Source organism: Puma concolor, chromosome C2 (assembly GCF_028749965.1).
Source record: "Puma concolor isolate L17-30 chromosome C2, mPumCon1.1.hap2, whole genome shotgun sequence".
Lineage (NCBI taxonomy): Eukaryota > Metazoa > Chordata > Mammalia > Carnivora > Felidae > Puma > Puma concolor.
The window spans coordinates 32,842,764-32,866,562 of record NC_141675.1 but is presented as its reverse complement, the minus strand read 5'-3'; the positions used below and the strand labels follow the sequence as shown (position 1 = coordinate 32,866,562).

The 23,799-nt window shown below is 35.7% G+C and overlaps 1 protein-coding gene across 5 annotated transcripts in view; it reads right to left on the bottom strand.

Moving 5' to 3' along the window:
- Positions 1–3,027: 3,027 nt before the first annotated feature.
- The window catches only part of NCK1 (NCK adaptor protein 1), a 78,314-nt gene continuing 57,542 nt past the window's right edge, over positions 3,028–23,799 (bottom strand). For 4 of the 5 annotated variants that reach the window (XM_086674353.1, XM_025913794.2, XM_086674354.1 and 1 more), the window contains exons 2-4: positions 22,738–22,981; positions 5,934–6,646; positions 3,028–3,955 (exon numbers count right to left, since the gene is read on the bottom strand). In XM_086674353.1, the coding sequence (XP_086530479.1) occupies positions 3,761–3,955; positions 5,934–6,646; positions 22,738–22,963 (1,134 nt within the window). In that variant the 5' untranslated portion in view covers positions 22,964–22,981 and the 3' untranslated portion in view covers positions 3,028–3,760. Of the gene's footprint in view, positions 3,956–5,933; positions 6,647–19,760; positions 20,194–22,737; positions 22,982–23,799 lie in introns of those variants that run through there. The other variant, XM_086674356.1, reaches the window with a different exon arrangement.

The following is a 23,799-nucleotide window of genomic DNA, read 5'->3' as shown; positions in this document are numbered from 1 at the left end:
TTCTCTTGTATCAAATGTCCTTTAAGGAAGAAATGACTATAGTTGTAAAACCATGATATTAAAGATGAGTAAGTTAAAGCATGTTGTAATACTACATTTCTAATTTGTTGATTTGGACATTGCATCTGAGGTATTTCTGAAAAATGATAGTTTCCAGATTCTAAACCAAAAAAATCCATGTTACAGGAAAGATAGGGTCTAACAAAAACTACATTTGGAAACATGAACTGGGGGGGTAAAGGTTGGGAAGTAGATTAGAGTTTTTGGGGGGCTTTTTTTTTTACCATGTACATCAGTAAACATAAGGGGACCAATCACATTAGGTTCTATCCAATAGTCACCTTGTGGGAATTCAACTCTAGGATTGCCAGCTTATTATTCAAGGTAAACCAGAATTCTGAATTTTATGTGAAATTCCCCAATTTTTAAATGTTAACAATGACTTTTTAAAGCACTGTGTGGGCTGTATTCCTATTTGGCTGTACGCTGAACAGGGCACCTGGCCAAGATGTGGGAAAGGGGTAGTGATGAAATTTGGGACTTTTCAACAAGGAAAAAGGCTGGGCTTGCATTGATGGGGCAGGGGAAAGAGGTTTCCTAATTCTCACAAAAGTACTTAAGCTGACAGTAGTGCCCCTACTTCTTTGCAGTCTCTGGATTAGATGACAGAATGAGAGCATTAAAGCTGGAGATAATTTATGTGCCACAGATCTAGAAGGATGGTCTTTTCCTAACAACCCAAGTTACTCATCTGCTAGGCCTTTTTCTTCTTCCAGCAATAGCAATGGATTAGTCTTCCTGTTTTCAGTGATATACCTGTGACACTGTCTTGAATTACGCTACGCACCTGTGTTACTGTTCATAGTAAAAGATACATTATATGTGTTCATATATATCCAGCTGAATCCTAACAACTTATGACCAATTAACAGCTACTGCAAAAAGCTATTCATTATTGAACTTACATAAAGTTCTGAAATAAGTTCTTCCAAGATTTTGGAGAAGTTATTTATAGAAGTGGGTTGGGCAGGGTTATGTGTGTGTGTTATCTGTGTTTAAATTGATGGCCAAGTGTCTCCTTCTATGTGGAAGAAAATTTCTGTAATACTGCTCTTCCCAGAACTCTCCTTAGTCTAAAGCAAGCACACAGAGGGCAGTGTGGTATGATACAGGATGTACCAGGCTGGGAATAAGGAAACCTGGTTTCCAATAAAGTCCTGCTACTAGCTAGCTATGTACATGTTTTCTAAGGTTTTTTTCCTTCTTCTTAAAATTGCTCCAAATAAAATTCATGCTTATAAAAATAGCCATTGATGTAAAGACCAGATTAAGACTTTTAAAAAACTGATAAAACATTTAAGTACAAAATTCCACAGTTCCCAGTGAGGTTTTCATCCCATAATAACAAGAGCACACAATAGATATTATTGGCTCATCATCTCCCTGGCATTTGCAGGCCACCTGGTGCAAATCCACCTGGTCTTGAGAAACTATAGGACTTGAAAGAAGAAAAATGTGGCAACAGAAAAAGAAAAGATGAATGATGATACCTTTTATATCTGTGTGGAATAGGTTTTCTCTTGTCTGCTTTGACAAATGGGAAGAGTTATACAGCCTGCTCTGCCTGCCTCACCTACTGGATGCTGTTCAAGCTCTGTTTTGTTGAACAATCAGATGCCCAACTCTGATGAGCTGAAGATGAGTAAACGCAGTGCTTGTTAACATGGTCATAGGGGCTATCTGGGAACTCTCTAGTTATTATAAATCTAACTGTGGCACAGAAATGTGCAATCTACTTCCACTGTTACTCCATTCCTAGCTGCTTTCTCAAAATGCTTAACATAAGCTCAGCAGAGTTTGCTATAAATAGTTCGTGACTGTGATACAAAGTATTAATTGATTTAAAAAAAAAAAAAAAGACTGGGGGAAAATGGAGAAAAAGAAAGCATTGTCAAATGTTTGAAATTAAATAAAAAGTTGTTTACTACCTAGTCATATTTATAACCACTTTAAAACTATTCTCAACTTCAAGTGATTTTATAGCAAAAAAGGTATGTATACATGACTTTTATTTCCATTACACTTGCCCACTAATAATCTTAATAAAAAAGGGAGACTGACAAAGATAATGAAATATGAACTGAAAAGCTTTTAAAAGCAGATGTGATGAAAATGAAATATTGTACATCGATGTCTTAATTATATTTGCAGACTCCTGTTACTTAGTGGGAAAAGCCAGGGCTGCCACCCAGTGGCAATGTAAGTCTTTAAATGATTTTAAGAATTAAAGAATAAAAAATATTTAAAATAATTTTAAAAACACAAAACCAGAAACCTCATGTATTGGACAACTTCAATTTTAACATCAGTAATTTTGTTGTATGAAATGCTTATCTAGAACATACTGAAGAACAGAAACATTTATTTGCTTAGGCAGCACTGGGGAGTTTTTGAAAATATCGTATGATTTCCTAGTAAGTTATATGGCTTTAGTAAGCATTTTAATTAAAATACTGAAGGTTACTTTGCTTAAATTTAAATTCCAGAATTAATAATGCGGGGTTGGGGAGCTAAGACCACAAAATACAGCTGTTTTCTTTCTTCTGTGACCTGCAGAAGTAGATTCAATACTCCAGAGTAGTCTCCCAAAACTTCTGCTTGTTAGTAAACAAAAACCTAATAGAAACCCCTGCAAAAGTAAGATTTTAAAAATAACTTTCTCTAACCATTTGGCACATTCCATTTTTTCCTCAGGTATAATCAATTTTAGTATCTCAGTCGACAAAACTCAAAGCTAAAAGGAGGAAATGAAAATAGTAGAAATACCATGCCTGGTAATTACTGATGTTCAGAGGTGGGAAGAAACCAAGTAACTCACTGCCTCCTATTTTCCCAACATTTGGCCACAGCTTTTTTTCACACTGACATAGATATCAACATACCCCAAAACAAGATGCCTTGGTAAAATAACAACAGAGAAAGAATAATATAACACTAAAGCATCCACTTAGAGTTTGAAAAGCTAAATATCTCAGACACTGTTTTATTCTCCTGAATAACCAGTTAAGAAAGAAGCATCCCCTCAAAAAATCTTAGATATTCAGAGATTTTTGTTTCCAATAGCTGTAAATTAAAAGTATACAAGACATATTTTCTAACCTATATCCCATTTGTTTTGCTTTACAATGAAGACAATAATTTTTTTAAAATGGGAGACACAACATACTTGATATTTACAATGGCTTACAACAAATACCTGAAAATAATTTCTAATTTTCCATTTATTATTGCTATTTAGTCACAGAAAAGATCAACATTCTCCATGAAATTTATTTTAGCATATGCCATATAATGATATAATAATTTTACATGAAGAGAAACCACTGCGGAAATGACTAACATGGTCCCTTACAGGGAAATAAAGGAAAAAAAAAAAAACCAATAAATTCTTCCATATAAAGACTTCTGATCTGCATCATTTTCTCAAAATATAAAACCTTAATATTAGAAGCAAAAAGAAAAACAGCAAAGAAAACAATAAAAATGAAGACCAAGGATAAGGAATTGCTTTGTGCAGATGCTTTGCATATGTAGTATATATGTATGGGCTGAGTTATAATAAAAATACTTATGTATTACAGTCATTCTCATGTAGAGTTAGAAAGCAATTTCCAATCAAGCATGACTGGACTGACATTTTCTCAGTCTTCAATTACGTGACGAATTATAGCCGTGTAGCAGTCACTTCTGGTCAGTATTATCATGACAAATGCTTGATAAGATACAGTTTTTCTCCTTGTTCACTTGTAAAAATTGGTGCCTTTTTGTAATGTTCTACAAGTTCTTCCATGGTGCTGAATTTACGCTGCCCAATACAGTAGACAGTCTCTTTTAGTTGAACTTTAAAATGCTTGTTTTTCCCTTGTGCTTTTAGTGATACAGAGAAATCATTTGGCTAAAAGAAAAAAACAGGTAGGGTAAACATTATGAAAGACATCTATTACCATTTTTATATTAAACTAATAATAGCTAAAATCTGAGCACTTACTAAGGCTCTAATTAAATTATTTACATAGATTATCTCCTTTACAACTTCTAACAAACCTATTTTAGAGATGACAAAATTGAGGCCAAGAGAAACTAAAAATCATCCATCTAGTTAATAAGAGAGCAGGATTCAAACTCAAGCAGACTCCAAAGTCTCTTAAATAATATGCTCTAACACCCACCAGCAAATCCTTTAGTTTAACATCTGGGACACAAGAGCTAGCTTTTCTCCTATCAGACTATTGGAGCAACACATGAGAAAACGTGGGCTAATAGTAGCTATCCTACAGACTGAGATAATGCTCTGAATTCTCAGACAGTAAGACACTAATGAGAAATCATAAACTCAAATGCCTACAAGGGGAAAAAGACATGTAAACAAGTCAGAGTGGACAGACAAGGAGGAACCACAGTCCATGGCCAATCCAAAGGCCAATCCACTTAGCTGTGATTGCTGCTTTATAGGAATATAGGCAATGTTGGCAGTCCCTCCAATTTCAAAAGGAAGTCTGTCATCTGAATTTTTATAATAAATCTCAATATTTAAATACAAATTCAAATGTTTAAAAATATTGCTCAGGTCAAAGAAAATATGCCTGTTTGAGACCTTTACTTTAAAAATTCTACTGGTAAAATGGTGTATTTTGGCTAATATCCATGCTCAATTACCCACCACAAGAAAATACATAGTATTCTGCAATCAAGCTACTTTCTGAGTTTTTTTGTTTGTTTGGTTTTTTTAACCTAACACTTTCCTGAACAGTCTAAAAGCCTCCATTTATATAGTTACTGCCAAAGTTTCAAACAGTGGGCTTCCTGGAAATACCCTATTCGTATGGTTACTCTTACTACCTGCTCTAGGGTCACTCCCTTCCTAACCCCTATTACCCACTGCTTGTCCTAGAAAGCAGGACCAGGTCAGGCATCTAACAGAAAACAAATCCCACCACTCTTCCCTATCATCAATCCTGCTCTTCCTGAGGGGTTACATTTCCTGAACTTTATATCAAGCAGTTCAATTAGCCTTGATTTCTCCCTCTTCTTTCCTCCCTCCCTCTTAAATATAGACACATCATATGAGTGTGCACACACTCACACCAGACAGGTTTTCTTCTGACTTTCAGTCTTTTGCACGATCACACCTTCACCTCTGTACAACCAGATACACAGAAACAAAGCCAATACTAATGATTTGAAAAGTGGAAAAGTAGTGGTATCCTTTTAAAAGGAAAAATAAAGACCATTTTAAACGGAAATAAGTATCATCAAATTTCTAATACCCTAACCAAGAGCCCATATAGCTATTTTCTTTCAATTTTTGTGGTTTTATAGTTTTACTGTTTTACTAGTGCTAGAATAAAAATGTCTTTTATTGCAAATGCATTTCAAATACATTGAGTATTAAAATAGGTTTTTCAGGTAAATAATAAGTGTATTCCAACTTCCAAACAACCAATTTATGAAGAAACTTAAATCTCAATTGTTTTAATTTATGGATTTTCTTTACTAGAAGGATGACAGTGCATCCAATATGCAATTTAAGACATGTTTTCCCAGTTTAGTCTACTGCATTGCTTTACTCTGAATGAAGAATCCAGGGTTCAACTTTCTCCATTTTTCAGTTTAATGCGACAGAAGGTATTTCAGAAATGCAAGACCAACAGACTTAAGTAAGGCCGAATAATCCGGTGAGGTATCACTGCTGGGGTATATTTTATTCAAAATAAGGTTGGAAACAACACTGACTTTAGCTTTGGAACATGTTAAGTTTATGTCCCAACTTACTGCCTGGTTAATTTTAGGGAAGCAACTGAACCTCTCCAATTTTCTATTTATTTTTTACTACTCAGAGCTCTATTTCCATTTACCTTTGAAAACCAACTTACCGAAGATTCACTATCACGAATGAGGAAATCACCTTCATGCCCTCTTTCATTTAATGCCATTTCTGCTTGATGCCTGGTGACCTTCCCATAATACCATGGATTGCCAGCAAATTTTCCAGTGAGTGAAGGCCTAATGTAATCACATTGCGGAGGTGATGGTTCCAAACCTGAGGTTAATGGATTATTCTGCATAATGGTAACATAGTTTTTTGGCACCAGACCAACCATTCCATTGATCTTCCTGCATTTCCACCATTCAGGGTCATTTTCAGGTTTTTCAATAACATCCATTACATCTCCTTTCTCAAAATTAAGTTCTTCATCATTGGACGAACTGAATGGGTAAAGAGCCTGTACCACATGCAACACTTGCCCAGTATTTAGGTTATTGACAACTGCTGCTAATTTCTCTGACAGGGAACCCACATGGTCACCCAAAGGACTGTCGCCTTCCTCAGTTACATAGTTTGAAGGGAACCATCCAACTTGTCCATTGTAGCTACCCCGCCACCACCCATCACTGCATTTCTCCATGACAATAACCTTTGTCCCTTTTATCAATGATAATTCATCTTCTCTCTCTGCCATGTAGTTAAATTTCACATAAGCAGGCATATTGAGGTCATAGAGGCGTTCCCCTGGGTCAACAAAGCTTTCATCAGCAGGAGATGCAGAATCTGGCACACTAGGTTTTCTTTTCACTTTTCCAATGCCTGTTGATATAAAAAAGAGTAATAAGAGATTATAAGACAATGATAACCGAAAAACCCAATTCATTCATTATTAAAAAATATCCTCAACTCTGTAGTTCTTTTAAGCCTTTAAAGTTAGATAACAAATTTCTTTCTTCTTTTTTTCCCCTTTCTTTTTACATCTCCATGACTTGTTCATAACTGGAGGTTTGTACCTTTTGACTTCCTTCATAAATTCTCTTTTCATAACCAAACATGTAAATGCAGTTATTGTATGACAGTTTACCTTCTCATCTTTTCTCTCACCAAAGGTGCTGAAATAATTGTGTAACATAATGACAGTTTTCCTAAATTAACAAGAATTCTTCCAAATGTAAATATAGATTATTTCTCTCACATCTACAACATAAGTAATGAAGGCTCCACCAAACCCATATTATTGTTTTATTTTATTAACCTTGATTCTACAATTAGCTGTACTGAAATAGAACAACAAATTACAACTTGATATGCAATAAAAAATTGTAGTTATGTCTGGGTACTCCTTCCATTTGCTTTCTTAGTTCCCAGATCCATGTTTCCCTATTTACCTCATTATGTTTATTTTAAAATAATATATTATTTACTTGTTTGTTTCCCTCACACTATTCACAAGTATGCTCCTCAAGGACAGGATTTTTTTTTTTTTTTTACTTTGTTCACAAATATCACACCAAGAATCTTAGAAAATGTTTAGTACATGGTAGATGCCTAATATATATTTGTTGAAAGAAGTGGGAAAAGCACCAAAGAATATTATCACCCTAAATATATGCTACATCAACTTTGGTCATGCATTTTCACTGCTGAGCATTTCTTACACATAATTTTGTGTTGTGTTTTTACTGACAGAACTGAGGCATTAAAAAAGTTTCTCAAACCTTCTGTCTTAGAACTCTTTATTACCCTCTTTTTCTTCATGCAAGTTTTCAACCTCCGATCCTTCTGGGTTCTTAAATACCATTGTTCCTACTGCTTTTGGGACTCTTGACCATCCTTGCTTTCCTCCTTCTTATTCCCTTCTACTGTCTAAAATCAAACTCAGACCACTTGTATTCCAAAATAAAGTTACTTCAACTCTGCTACTCCTCTTGAACTACACCATTCTTTAAAGAGGTGTCTCCCTGGGGTGCCCAGATAGCGCAGTTAGATAAGCGCCACGACTTCGGTTCAGGTCATGCTTTCGCCATTCGTGGATTCGAGCCCCATGTCGGGCTCTGTGCTGACAGCTCAGAGCCTAGAACCTGCTTCAGATTCTGTGTCTCCCTCTCTCTCTGCCCCTGCCCCTGCTCGCACTCTGTCTCTCTCTCAAAAAAGAAAGAAACATTTAAAAAAATTGTTAAAAAGGTGTTTTTTCCTTCAACTTAAAAAAAACTTTTTTAATGTTTATTTTTGAGACAGAGACAGAACACAAGCAGGGGAAGGGCAGAGAGAGGCAGGGAGACACAGAATCCAAAGCAGGCTCCAGACTTTGAGCTGTCAGCACAGGACTGACACGGGGCTTGATCCCAGGAACCATGAGATCATGACCTGAGCTGAAGTCGGATGCTTAACTGACTGAGCCACCCAGGTGCCCCTCCTTCAACTTCTTTACCACTCAAGCACTCATTCCCTAACTCCTTATGATCTGGTCCTTTAATCTTTACCATTCTACAAAATCCACTCATTAAACCATTCTTAGAAAAACTGTGTCATTTCTTTACTGCCAAATCAGTACCTTTTAGAGTCCTCATTCTTTTCAAACTCTTTATGTGGCAACCAAGATCACAGATTACTCTCTCTACTGTTGTCTCTTTTAACTTCCCTAAAAGCCTCCTGCATTCCCTAGTGACTAAATATTCTTGTGTGCATCTGTCTGGGCTCCTCTAAACCTTGTTATAAAATTGCATCATACTTGTTTCTTGAAGACAGAAAACTAGAAAACTAGATCTTAGTACCTTTGTATCTCCAGTGCCCACACTAGTAATAGGAACAAAGTGAATGTTTGCTGAATGAAAAAGTGAATGATTCCTTATAGTTGAAAAGTGTTTCCCAAGATACAGTGCCTGGACTTCCACTCTACTTCAAAGAAATCTTATACTTTCATCTTCCATAACTTCTATATAGAAAGCTCCAAGGTCTCTTTGCAGTTTTAAGCTCTTTCTGGAATTCAAGCACTACAATTCAGACATTGCTATACATCTACCAGATTGTACTCTTAGCACCTCAAGTACAACACTCTTTTCCAAATGAAACTAGCCTCTCCCATAACCATAAATCAACTCCCTCCCTCCCAACTTCCTTACTTGTGGTATTCATGATATCATCCTGAAAAATCCTCACATCAGAGATTTCTGACAGAATAGGGAATTAATTCTAGGGCTCCATCCATCCAAAAAACTAATTAATGAGCTGGCAGATACTGTCAGAATAAACTTTTGCAGCACTCTGGAATCTAGTACAAAAAAAAACTTAGAAAAACCTTACAAAAACTAGGGCAAGGCGTAGTGAAAAAAGCTGCTGCTCTGAAGTAAGAGAATGCTGTGGCATTTCAAATTGCCTGCCCACAATGGCTTTGAGGACAGCAACTGGCACTTCTAATGCCAGAGGGAGCTTATTCTCAAAGAATTGTGATTGTAAGTTTCAACCTGTCTGGCAGCCACGTGAAGGACTGGCACAATGGCTTGCCTTGGTTTCACTGGACCTGGAACATTCCCATTCTTTTACTGAAATCATTTAATTGATGCAGCACGTTGGGGTAAGGGACAACGACCAGGATAAGGAACAGACAGACTGAAGGAAGGAAAAGACAGAACAGCACCTTCAGAGGCCACACACGACAAAGAATACAGAGTTTACAAAAACAGTTTAGGGAAGTCACTAAACAAGCAAACAACAATGCACAATTAGAAGCAACATCAAACCTTAGGAAGGGGGTAGAATCTGATACTAGAAAACTGTCAACCAAGAATTCTATAATTAGCAAAACTGCCCTTTAGAAATGAAGGAGAAATTAAGACACTCCTACATAAACAAAAATTGAAGGAGTTTGTTACACTAGACTTGTGCTACAAGAAATGTTAAATAAAGTCCTCCAGGCTAAAATGAAAAGACACTGAAAAGTAACCTGAAGCCATATGAGGAAATAAAGAACAACAGTAAAGGTAGCTCCATTCATAAATATAAAAGCCAGTAGTATTAGACTTTTGGCTTGTACATCCTTTTTTCCTATATGATTTAAGATACAAATGTAGAAAATAGTAATTTCAAATCTAGGTAAATGGGCACCCAATGTATAAAAATGGAACTACAAAGGAATAGTTTTGCATACCAGCTAAATTTCCATTAATTCAAACTTGACTGCTAAAAAGTTAAGATGTTAATGGTAATCCTCATGGTAATCACTAAGGAAATACTAAAACATATATAGAAAAGAAATGAGAAGGGAAAATGGTACATGAGAAAAAAAATCAATTACAAAACAAGACAGTAATACAGGAAATGAGGAGAGAAAAGGCTTAAGACCTGTAGAAAATAAAGAGCAAAACAGCAGAAGGCCTTCCTTATGGGTAATTAAACATAAATGAATTAAAATACTGGATTAAAGGGACAGACACTGGCAGAATGGATTTAAAAATAAGATCCAACTCTATGCTATCTATAAGCACTCACTTTAGATCCAGAGATACAGACAGGTTGGAAAATGAAAGGATGGAAAAAGATGGTCCATGACAATGGTAACCAAAAGAGAGCTGGGGTGGCATAGCTGTCTGTTAGTATCAGACAACACAGACTTCAAGACAAAAGTTGTTACAGAAGATGAAGACAGACATTATATATTGATAAAAGGGTCAATCCATCAAGAAAACATAGTAATTACAAATATTACACACACCTAACAAGAGAACCCCAAGACATATAAAGCAAAAAATGACAGAATTAAAGAAAGAAACTGACAGTTCTACAATATAGAGACTTTTTAAAAAGCACAAGAATGCAAAATCATGGCACTAAACCGACTGCATAAAGGACACTTATTTACAATATGAGAGCTGAAACAAAAAAGGCAGAGCATCACCTTGTTCAAACTCAGCTGACAACATGTGCATCAGGCAACTCAAAATTTCTGCCACTCTGCACAAGTCCACAAAGGCATCACAAAAGCTTATAAATAAGTTTTAACAAGGAGCCCAATTCACAAATATGGAATTTGCAAAAACAGGGTTAATCTATACTAGCAAACAATATAGCAGCATATTAACAGAAGTGTACATCATGATAAAGGGTGATTTGTCCCAGGAATGTAAGAGTAGTTCAACATATGAAAATCAACATTATATACTACATTAATACAACAGAGGGAAAAAACCCACATGATCATCTCAACTGATACAGAAAAAGCAATGGATAAAATCTAACATCCTTTCACGATAAAGAGTATCAGCAAACTAGGAATATAAGGCAATTTCCTCAACATCATAAAGGGCATCTATTTAAAAAAACCTACAGTTAACAACACACTCAATGGTAAAAGACTGAAAGCTAAGATCAAGAACAAGACATAGATGCCCTTTCACCCACCTCTATTCAACACTGTACTAGAAGTGCTAGCCAGGGCAATTAAGCAAGAGAATGAAATAAAAGACATCCAAACCAGAAAGGAAGAAGTAAAATCATCTTTATTTGCAGATGACATAACCATATACAGAGAATATCCTAAAAAAATCCACACACAAAAAATGTTACATTAAACAAATTTAGCAGAGTTGCAAGATACAAAATCAACACACAAAAACCAGTTGTATTTCTGTACAGCAGCAGTGAACAATCTGAAGAGGAAATTAAGGAAACAATTCCATTTATAATAGCATTAAGAATAAAATACATAGGTTAAATTTATTAATCAAGGAGATACAAGACCAGTATACTGAACACTACAAAGTACTGCTGAAAGAAATTAAAGTAGACTAAATAAATGGTAAGACATTCTGTATTATGGACTTGAAGGCTTAATAGTTTTACATGGCAATAACTAACCAAAGTGATCCACAGCTTCCATGTAATTCTTACCAAAGTTCCAATACTTTTTAAAGAAATGAAAATGCTGATTCTAAAATTCATATGGAATTGCAAGGGACACCAAATAACCAAAACAATCTTTAAAAATGAAAATAAAACAGAAGGATTCACACTTCCCAATTTCAAAACTTACTACTCAGCCAAAGTATTCAAAACAGTATGGTACTGGCACAAAAGGACAGACATATAGACCAACAGAATAGAGCTGAGAGTCCTGAGATAAATTCCTACATCTGTGGTCAACTGATTTTCAACAAGGGTGCCAAGACCATTTATGGGGGAAAGAATAGTCTCTTTAACAAATGGTACAAGGAGAAATGGATATCTACATGCTAAAGAATGAAGTTAGACTCCTATTTCAACAAACAAAAATTAACTCAAAATGGATAAAATACTCAAATATAAAAGTTAAAACTTTAAAATCCTCCAAAGAAAACACAGAGGAAAATCTTCATGACCTGTGTATTAGCAATGAATTCTTAGATTTGACCCAAAAGCATAAGCAGTAAAAAATAAATAAATAGGGCACCTGGGTGGCCCAGTTGTTAAGCATCCTACTTCGGCTCAGGTCATGATCTCACAGTTCATGAGTTCGAGTTTCACATCGGGTGAGCATGAGCCCTGCTTTGGGTAAAGCATGAGCCCCAGGTGAGCCCCATTTCTCTCTCTCTCTCTCTGCCCCTTGCTCACTTGTGCTCTCTTTCTTAAATAAATAAATAAACATTACAGTCTATATCCAGAACATCTAAAGAACTTAGAACCTAGCAACAAAAAGAACCTATTTCGACAATGGACAAAACACTTGAACAAACATTTCCCCAACAAAGATATACAAATGCCCAAAAAGCACATGAAAAGATGTTCAACATCATTAGTCATTAGGGAAATACAAATCAAAACCAAAATGAAATACCACTTCACACCTATTAGGATAGCTATAACCAAACCAAACCAACAAAAAAGGAAAATAACAAGTGTTGGTGAGAATATGGGAAAACTGGAACCCTTCTTACACTGTTGATCAAAGTGTAAAATGTTACAACTGCTGTGGAAAACAACGTAATGGTTCTTCACAATGTTAAAAACATAATTACCATATGATCCAGTAATTCCACTCCTAGGTATATACTCAAAAGAACTGAAAACAGATATTCCAATACTTGTACGCAAATGTTCATAGCTTCCCTATACACAATAACCAAAAGGTAGAAACAACCCAAGTGTCCATCAACAGATTAATGGATAAACAAAACACAGTACATACCCATTTAATGGAATATTATTCAGCCATAAAAGGAATGAAGCATTGATATATGCTACAACAGATAAACCTCAAAAACAGAAGGCCAAGTGAAAGAAACTAGACACAAGATAACATATTTTATGATTCCATTTACATGAAATAGCCAGAATGTAAATCCAGATAGACAGCAAGCAGATTAATTATCAATTACCATGGGATAAAAAGATAGGGTAATGGGTAGTGACCGCTTAATGGGAATGGGTTTTTTTTTGGGGGCGGGGGGTCATAAAAATGGTTTGGAACTAGATATGATGGTTGCACAACACACTTTAAAAAGATTCATTTTGTTATATGATTTATACCTCATACAAATTTTCTTTCTTAAAAAGATTCCTGCATCAAATCCTTATTCCCTTTCTGCCAACACTTTCTATTCCCACTATTTGCACACTATTTCAGGCCCATTTTGTTGTGCTTGAGTCTTCAATACCCTCTAAACTAGTTTTCTTATTAATCCAATCTGTCCCACTTCTACCCATCATCCATATAACTGTAAATATAGTTGCAATCAGATGATATTATTGCTCAAAAGCCAACGGTGGCTCTTCATACCTATCAAATTAAGAGAAGTACTCTTCCTAGAATCTATAGCCCTCTCCAGAATGTCCTCACCCTTCCTTTCTAGGCTTATGGTATAGAGTAATGAAAACAGCATCGACTTTATATGAGCCTTTGGGTTCAAATCCCAGCTATACTACTTACTGTGGAAACTTGAGCAAATGATTTCATTTTTCTGAGTTTAGAAATGGAGAAAACACTACTTACCATGATAGTGTTGTAAGAAGTGAATAAGGTAAAGTAAGAGCACAGTACAGATATAAATGTTAAATAAAAGATTCTTCCCATAATGCCCTGCAATTATCCTGTATCTTTCTTCTCTACCCAGTTCTCCCAGCACCATTTGCTAAAGAGACGGTCTTTTTTCCACTGGATCCTCTTTCCTGCTTTGTCAAAGATCAGTTGGCCATTCATTTGTAGGTCCAATTCTGGGTTCTCTATTCTGTTCCACTGGTCTATGTGTCTGTTTTTGTGCCAATACCATACTGTCTTGATGATTACAGCTTTGTGTAGTAAAGGCTAAAGTCTGGGATTGTGATGCTGCTGCTTTGGTTTTCCTTTTCAGTATTACTTTGGCTATTCGGGGTCTTTTGTGGTTCCATATGAATTTTAGGAATGTTTGTTCTAGCTTTGATAAACTATCCTAAATCTTAATAAAAATGGGTCACTTAAGTCCCCTGAATAAATAACATTTCAATCTTCCTTTGCCTTATTTGCTAGTTTCTTCCCAAAACCTTATTAAAACATCTCCCTATCAAAAACTTACCTATTCAAGAAGTGCCATTTCAAATTATTTTATTCATTTCCCATGTTATGTTTTCCAACATACTTCATTTCCCACCATCATCCGCCAATGATGTAAGCTCTCCTTTTTAAAGCACCCAGCACCCTGTACTTCTGAGGTACTTGTATGACAGCATACAAGTCTTTTAAGCTCATCTACTAGAGTCATCAGCTTCCGGAAAGGAGCATTCCATGTCTCACTAATCTTCTGCATTTCCTATGCTATTTAGAACTGTGTGCATACCAGATACTCAATAAACGTTTGCTACATTGATTAAAATTGAAGAGCGATATAAATCCAAATTTTAAACTTGAAGCTAAAGGCTAGTTTCAAAATGATTTTTTTTTAATTCTGAAAAAGATGTCTAACACTAATTATACACTGTCAAAAAAAGAATGAAGAATTTTTGGACAGACTCATGGAAAACACTGAAAACAACCTATTTTAATCTCAGAGGCCAGAAATATTTCAGGGAAAAAAACATAAGCTTAGAATATTTGTTTTTCTATGCAACACAAAACCCTCTGTCTCTCTTTTGAGCATTTCTTCAACCTCACACTAATGCTACAGGCATATAAGCTCCTCAGTACCCAAAAAAACTCATGCTCTTGAAAGACTCTGAGCCTTTGCCCACAATGTATTTTATTTCAAACACTTGCCACCCTCATTCCTCAAGACTCAAACAAGGTATCTTCTTCTCACTGGAGATTTTCCCTCTCTCCCCAAAACAGAACAGATATATTTCTCCTTTGTGGCATTACTGCTCTTTGTAAATATTTTTACAACAATGTTCAACCCTCTGTATACCCATATTTATTTCTTTGAGATCAAACACCATGTTTTTAATCACCTATTTCCACTGCCTGGCCCATATTAAGTGTTCCATTAATGTCCATCATGGGAATGACTGACAAATGCATGTATAATCGAAAGCTTGCCTTTTCCCCCCTCTGCTTCCAACTCTTTGGGAAGAACCTGTTTATTATTGCCCTCTCTCTCTCTATTTGCTAAAACACGGTCCTTCCGATTTCTTGTTAACAATGAGAAAATGCATGGAAAAGTACTTTACAAAATTATACAAACGTAAAATATCAGTTTCTCTTAATTTCTCAACTATGTTATAATCAGCAATAATGAGATCATTCCACAATAAGCAAGCTCCCTCAGATCAAGTTATTACCTTTTCTAAATTCTTCTCAACTTCATAGTTAGTCCTCCACAATCCTCCTAATCTTAGTCTCTTTTGTGTCAAATCCTACTAATCCATTGCTTATCTGACTCTAATTCTTCCTCTACTCTTTAGTCATAATGGGTACAACTAGGAAAAGTCTAATGAAACCCTAAATTTAAATTTTAGTCCTGCTATTTACTGGTCAATTTGATCTTGTCAAGTTATTTAATTTTCTTTAAACTCCAGTTTCCTGGTTTGTGAAATGGTGGTGTGTGGTAAATACCTACTGCATAAATTTAAAAAAAAAAATTTTTTTTTAAGTTTATATGTAAAGCACTCAGCACAGTGCATAGCACATAGCAGGCACTCCATTAATCAATAGTAGTTATTACTCCTAGTGCTTCTGGCACTTAATTTTTCAAAAACACTTATATATTTATTATTGCATTTTATAGCTAGACCTGGCCAGAGTTGGAAGGGAATACTTCAGGTCTCAGCACTGAGGATGTGCACAATTCTGAGGCAGTCATTTTTGATGTGGGAAACAAAGGCAGAAGGAAATGGCAGATAAAATTAAATTTCCTTATAACCTGCAGCCTACTGACAAATACTTGAGGCTGGCAGAGTAAAAAAACATTTCTCCAGGAACTCCCTACTATCTTAACGTTAATGCTTTGCTAAAGAGAAGAACAATGCTAGCTTGACAAAAACAAAAAAAACAAAAAAAAAACCCCTAGGCCTCCAGTATCCTTTGAGTCTTCTTCAGCAGAAGAAAATCTCTTTGGAAACGCCCTTTTGACTTTACCTCCCCCAACTCCCAAGTATATAACCAGTCACGGTCCCAGGGCAGCTCTTTCTGCCCACAGGTCCAGTCCCCGTGCTTTAATAAGACCACCTTTTTGCACTAAAGACGTCTTCAAGAGTACTTTCTTGGCCATCAGCTCCAAACCCTGCCACCACTCCAAAACTTTATCAATTTTTATCATTAGCTTTTTTAAAAATAAAACCAAAAGTATTAGTATAGCTTCCAATCTTACCCTCACTCTTACCCACTGGTCTTACTTCTTTCCTCCTATAGTACTGTTTCTTGACCAAAACAATGTATTATTAACAAAGTTTTTAAGAATCTAATTTTTAAGAATCTAGTTGAGCATTGTGAATATTCTAGTCACATGACAACTGTCCTCTTCCTAAGGCAAATCTTTGTACCCATAACTACGTTTATGTAACCTGGTTTGCAGATCCTTGATACTGCAATACTGGATGCCAGTATTTGGAAGCATCTAAGTTTTCTCAATACCACAGTTCAAGTATGTATCTATCCAAAGTGGACAACTATGTCACATGTTTTATTTGGCCAGCACACACACACATGAAGTAGCTATCTGCATCCTTTCACTTGAACTGCAAAGATCTGAATTAATGTTATCATGAACTGCATTGAAATTCTTTAGCACCCACATTATCACAGCAGCTCTTGATGTGTCTTTTACTGATATAAAATCCTGCCAAGCCAGGTTCTCAGCAATCTTTTTAATTCCCTTTAAAATTTTTACATTGGGGAGCCTGGGTGGCTCAGTCAAGTTGGGCATCCAACTTCGGATCATGATCTCACGAGCTTATGGGTTCGAGCCCCGTGTCAGGCTCTGTGTTGACAGCTTAGAGCCTAGAGCTTGCTTCGAATTCTGGGTCTCCGTCTCTCTCTGCCCCTGTCCCATTCATGCACTGTCTCTCTCTCAAAAATAAACATTAAAATCAATTTTAAGTAACTAAAAATTTTAAATTAATTCAAATTAATTAGAATTTTACATTAATGTCTGTCCCGATTCACCTTGTTTATTTCTCAGTTTTTACCTTTCAAACATATATCTGAGCCCAATGTATTATTTTTCCAGCATTAGCTCTTCTTTATTTTAAGCATGTCACTTTTCCTCCATCTAAATCACTGACTAAATAAATGTTCAATAAAAGGAAGCCGAAGAAAGTACTACTGATCCTTCTAATTCTTTAAGGAACTATATAGTTCTGTTCTTATGTTCCTACTTCTTCAAAACTAGTTCTCTTTCCCTCATGGATTTTCCCCTGATTTCTATCACACATAAAACTCATCAGTGGTTTACCAGGATTATAAGACTTTCGGAATTAGAAGGGACTTCCCAGGATCATCTAGTCTTGCCTAACTCTCTCCTTCACAAATAAGGAATAAGAAATCAGGGAAGTTTAGTTATATACCTTCAACCACATGGCTAAGTAAGGGGTACATCTGGGAGCACAACTAGGGAATTCTAAATACATATAAATGGTGTTCTTTTCATTACAAGTTTATCTGACAGAGAGACAGAAAAAAGTGCATGTGCCCATTAGCAGGGAAGGGACAGAGAGAGACGGAGAGAGAGAAGGAGAGAGAGAGATTGAGAGAGAGAGAGACTGAGAGACAGAGAGAGAGAGAGAGAGAGAGAGAGAGAGAGAGAGAGAGAGAGAGAAAGAATCCCAAGCAGGCTCCACACTATCTGTACAAAACCCAACTTGGGGCTCAATCCCATGAACTGAGAGATCATGACCTGAGCTTAAATCAAGAGTCCGATGCTTAACCAACTGAGCTGCCCAAGCACTTTTCCCATTAAAGGTTTTTATTTAAATTTTTGTATTTTTATCTGTTCATTTCATCTATATGAAATAAAATAAATTATTGTTTTTGATTATTGTTTTACCTAAAATCCTGAGCCCTCTTTTTTTATTCTAGCCACCACACAAAGATACACTGTATCTTCTACTGCAAAGCAAAATAAATTCAAGCTTTGGTTTGCTGCAGGTAATGAGAAAAGGAATACCTTGGTTATAAACCCTGACCCTCAGTCTACAAACATATTTAAGATTATCAACTTTCTAAGACAAAAGAGTAAATGATAATGTTATTATTGAATTGATGGTATATAATGAATCACCATCTTAATGATACAATATATTCTTTTTATACCATTTCTATAGATGATTTATGGTCAACATCATTTACAACCAAACTGAGACATGAAATCCACTGTATTATCAATATTAAATAACCACTACCATCTACCTCCTCACCATGTAAGTTCCATGAGAGTTAGTATTAGTTTTTCATTCTATAATTTTTATCTGGCTTGCAGTTGGCTCTCAAGAAAAATATGTTGATAAATGAATGAATAAATTAATAAGCTTTCTAAAAGGAAAACTAATCCAAACAGTGGATCTAAAAATGTATTAACTTCCCAAAAAGTAAACAAAGGAGATCTATTCCAGAGGATTCACTTGGCCACCAAAGTTAACTGAAGAAACAAATGAGTCTTAATAGTACAATTACAGTATTCTTTTCAACAAAGTACTTGCTCCTTTTCCATTTTGCCCTTTCCCTGAAATCTCTCAACAGGTTACTCTTTGTTTCCCTAGATTCCTTATGCATAAGAAACTTCTACAACAACTCCTCTGTTCATTTTTCTAGAAACACCAAGCAAATGTTCAAAGAGATCAAATCAAGTTCACTATCGTAAGATCATAAAAAGGCCATCAGCAAATATACACATTAGGCTCTTATAAGTTAGTATTAGTATTACTTTATAAAATGAACGCAAAAACAATCCCAATAATTCACCATGCTTTTCAGTATTTTCATTTTCTTTGGATGCAGCTGCTCTCCAACTCATTTCAAAATATAAAATCTCACATTTACCAAAATAGCAGCTTCTAGCAATCTTACATTGATTAAATCAAAACATTCCTTTTATTGCTGCTATATTCAATATTATTTTCTACACTGTTTCTCTAAAATCTAGGTAAAAAGTACTAAAGCAATAGTATGTTAATTCAAATATTGAGGCTGAAGGAACTTGCTCACCTAATCCGTTCTTTTCTTCACATTTTTAATATGTTTACAATTTAACACTTCAAATGTCTATGCTAAGTTCAAAGTTACCAAATTAAAACTGCAAACTCATTTATATCCTTTTCCTACTTATTATTTAAACATTGGAACTAAAGCATTTTAAAACTATTTTACTTATCAAGTCAAAACTAATATTTTATGAAGTATCACCATTTAGCTTATGTATCATAGACAATACAAAGCACCAGCCTATTATATAAATGCACCTGGTTCTCTCCATACAGTTTTTCTTTAAATTCACTAAAGTGAAATATCTAACTCAAAAACTACAAGAAAAGTATGGATTTAATAAACAGATGAACTTACTGAAAAAATCTTTAAAGACGTTTAACCAATCCATTTTGAATAAAAATCCCGTGTTCTCTTTTGTCAGTCTGTTAACACAGCTCAGGATAATTTCAGTGAGCTTCCTGGTCTGTTCTGCAACACTGAAACTCCCCACACCCAATCCATGTGACTTGGCCCACACCCAGGGAATAGAAAGCCTTTCTGAGGCTTCTCTCCTTCCAAAACTCTTTCCCCTCTGAACTAAAACAGAACCTGTAAAACAAGTATATCATCATGGCCACAAATGTTACCTTATTATTCAGCCTTATTTTGGAAGAAGCTTTAAAGCATGTATTTTCAGTAGTTGAAAATATATTCATGCATTCACGCTTTCCTTTGTTTTCTCCTTTTCTTTCTTAACTTTCAAACAAAGTCTCCACCAGCATAATCATTGTCAAACAAAACCATTAACTACATGGGACATTTAAGTTACCAAAAAGGGGGTTAGAAATACAAAGAGAAGGCAATCTGATACAAAAGGTGGATATACATCATTATATAGGAGAACTAAAAATCATTACAATAAAACAAATGCTTTCAAGTACCCTGCAATATAGGCAGCAATAAATGTAATATAGTAATGAAGTTAACAGAGATATCCTAGAACTTAAAGTCTTGCCAAAATTATCTTAATAATATCAGAAAATAGTATACAAGGTTTCCCAGGAGTGTTAACAAATAATAAAAATTCTATCTAGTTAGGCTTTTTATATACATATATAAAACTGGGTTTTTTTTAATGTCTATTTATTGAGAGAGAGAGAGCATGAGCAGGGAAGGGGCAGAGAGAGAGAAGAGAGAGAATCCCATGCAAGCTCCACACTGTCAGCACAGAGCCCCATGTAGGACTGGAACTCATGTCCTGATCATGATCTGAACTGAAATCAAGAATCGGACACTCAACAGACTGAGCCACCCAGGTGCCCCTATCTAGTTGGGCTTTATAAATTTGTATGCAATAGTATCTAAAGGTGGGATATTTTTCTTCTTTGCTCTATGATATTAAGGTTTTTCGCAATCTTTTGTTTACACATTTGCTCTAGTCCCAGGACACCAGTATCCTTTAAAAAGGAACAAAAAAGTCTATCTAGGTGTAGCCCTAGTCCTTTCTGTGTCTTCATCACTATGAGGCATACTTTCTTGATAGAAGTTACCTTAATTTTCCCCAATACTTCTGATCTACATGCTTTAAGTAAGTGTCCAATATTTACAAAATCAGAAGTATTCCTGATTCTAACTCTGGTGTCTTCAGCTAGTCAAGGAAAGTCTTCTGATTTGTCTTCCACTTAAAAAACGAATACTAAAAACTAGTAAGGGTGCCTGGGTGGCTCAGTCAGTTGAGTGTCCGACTCTTGATTTCTGCTCAAGTCATGATCTCATGGTTCCTGAGTTCCAGCCCCACATGGGGCTCTGCACATGGGATCAAGCCCTGTACTGGGCTCTGCACAGAGTGTGGAGCCTGCTTGAGACTGACTCCCCCCCGCCCCTCTCTCTCACTCCCCGCCCCTGCTTGTGCTCTCTAAAATTAAAAAAAAAACCTTAATTAAAAAAAAAACTAATAATAATGGTCTCATTTGTAAAACCTTAAAATCATAATAAAAGGTAACCTCAGATACACAGTTAAAAGTTACAGTGAAAATTCAGATTAATAACTCGTTATTAAACTACCTTTAGAATACTGGAAATGTTATTATCACACAAACCAATATTCTAACATTTTATATTTACTTTGAGTTATACTATATTTTAGTTTTTGCTATTTGTCTTCTATTGCTGATAACTGAAAGAACACTCTAGTCTAGAATAACAATGTTTAACAAGAAATAAAATACAAAGCAGTTAGTCAATAATATTTCATATTTGTTAATCATGCCACATTATTCCCAAAGTATCTCTGCAAGGAAAAATTTTACTTTCTCTTCTACATATAGACAAAGAACCACTAAGTAACAGCATGTTTGCCTGAATACCAAAAATGAAATTCTGTCCCTCCCAATTCCTTCCTGTCAGCCAAGGAGAGTTTAAATTAAAAGAAAAAAGAGGCCAGTCCTCATCTGTGCATATTTCCTTCCTATCAGCTCAGCCAAGCCCAGTGTGAAATGGGTTCCATTATCTCTGGTGCTAATGGAGGGCTAGTAAAAACAAACTACAGTTAGAGGCAAAAAAGAAAAACAAAATAGGAAAGACATCAGTTTGGTATATGCTAATCTACAGTAATGATTCACAATTTAAAACTCTCATCAAATGGAAGAATAAAATGATGGTTTGTTTTTGAGAGCAAAATTTGAAATGTAAGCTATTAAAGGTTAAAATACAGAAATATGCCAAGTTAAATAAGTTGCCTTAACGCCATGGAAGCAATTCTAAATCTCCCTCATTTATCCTTGTCTCACTTAAATGCAGAATCTACCTACACTCCAACAGGCACTCATGGTTCAAGGAGTACAGGCTAGAAGTCAGTTCTGCTATTTAGCACCACTCTGGTTTGGCCCTTGAACATCAGCTAGATTTATAGAAAATACCCACTAACACTTATGACCTTTAACAGTCTTCTGACTTGAATACCTGCTACAAGCCAAACTTACCTGGCCTACCTGAAATTCTGGTCCTGGTCTTCTCTGGTCAATTCTGCCCAATGCTGCCAAAATTCTGTACAAAAAACCAAGCTCTAGCATCCATTTAAAAGAAAGTATTGTTGGGGTGCCTGGGTGGCTCAGTCAGTTAAGCATCCGACTTAGGCTCATGTCATGATCTCGCTCATGGTTTGTGAGTTCAAGCCTCGCGTTGGGCTCTGTGCTGACAGCTCGGAGCCTGGAGCCTGCTTCAGATTGTGTCTCCCTCTCTCTCTGTCCCTCCCCCGTTCATGCTCTTGTCTCTCTCTCAAAAATAAATACAAATTAAAAGAAACTATTAAAAAAAAAAAGTATTGTTGGTGTTTTAATACAAAATAACTTACCTAAGGTATCCTTTAGGTTTTTTACAATAGATGCTTTCCGAGCACTGTTTTTCCTTTCCACATAGTTAGAAGGCACAAAACCCGTTTTATTCATGGAGTTTCGAACTCGCCACCAGGATTTAGAGTCATCCAGAAGCCATAATCTCTCATTCTTCTTAATGTCCAGCTCTTGTTCTTGTTGGGCCACATAATCAAATTTGGCTATTACCACCACTTCTTCTGCCATCTTTCAGCAGCTTCAGCACTGTAACCACATAGAGAACATTTTTTATGAGGTTTAATTAATTAGTAGTAGTATACATGCTTTTCAAATGAGATACATCAAAACCCTAAGAGCCCTGAAAGGATTAAAGGAAAAATACAAAAAAACACAAAAAAAACAGGCAATACTAATACTAACCAAAACAAAACTAGTGTAGCTATATTAATAACACACAAAAGGACTTTAAGGCAAACCATTACCAGTAATAAAGAAGTTCACTACAAAAACTAGTTCAATACATAATAGAAGATGTTATGAAATATATTTAACAGCTAAACTTATATGTACCTATTAACATAGTTCCAAAATAGATTGATAGAACCACAGGAAAAGTAGACAACTCCATTATCACAGAGGACAATTTTTAACATACTTATCTCAGTATAAATCAAGGAGCCAAAAAAAATTAGTAAGGCTAGGTAAGAACTGACATCAAGGGGTGGCTGGGTGGCCCAGTGGTTAAGCACCAGACTCTTGATTTCATCTCAGGTCACAATCTCACAGCTTGTGGGATGGAGCCCCGTGAGGGGATCCATGCTTGATAGCACAGGGCCTGCTTCCTATTCTCTCTCTCCCTCTGCCTCTTCCCTGCTTGTACATGTGCACTGTCTCTCTCTCTCTCAAAATAAATACACTTAAAAAAAAAAAAAGAACTGACAGCAAAACCATTAATCTGATCTAATAAACATACACATATATTACTTCCAAAGATACTACAAATGGAATAAACATACAAATTGATCAAATGTTAGGCAATAGAGAAAAGTCCCAGTAACTTTCAAGTACTTGGTATCCTACAA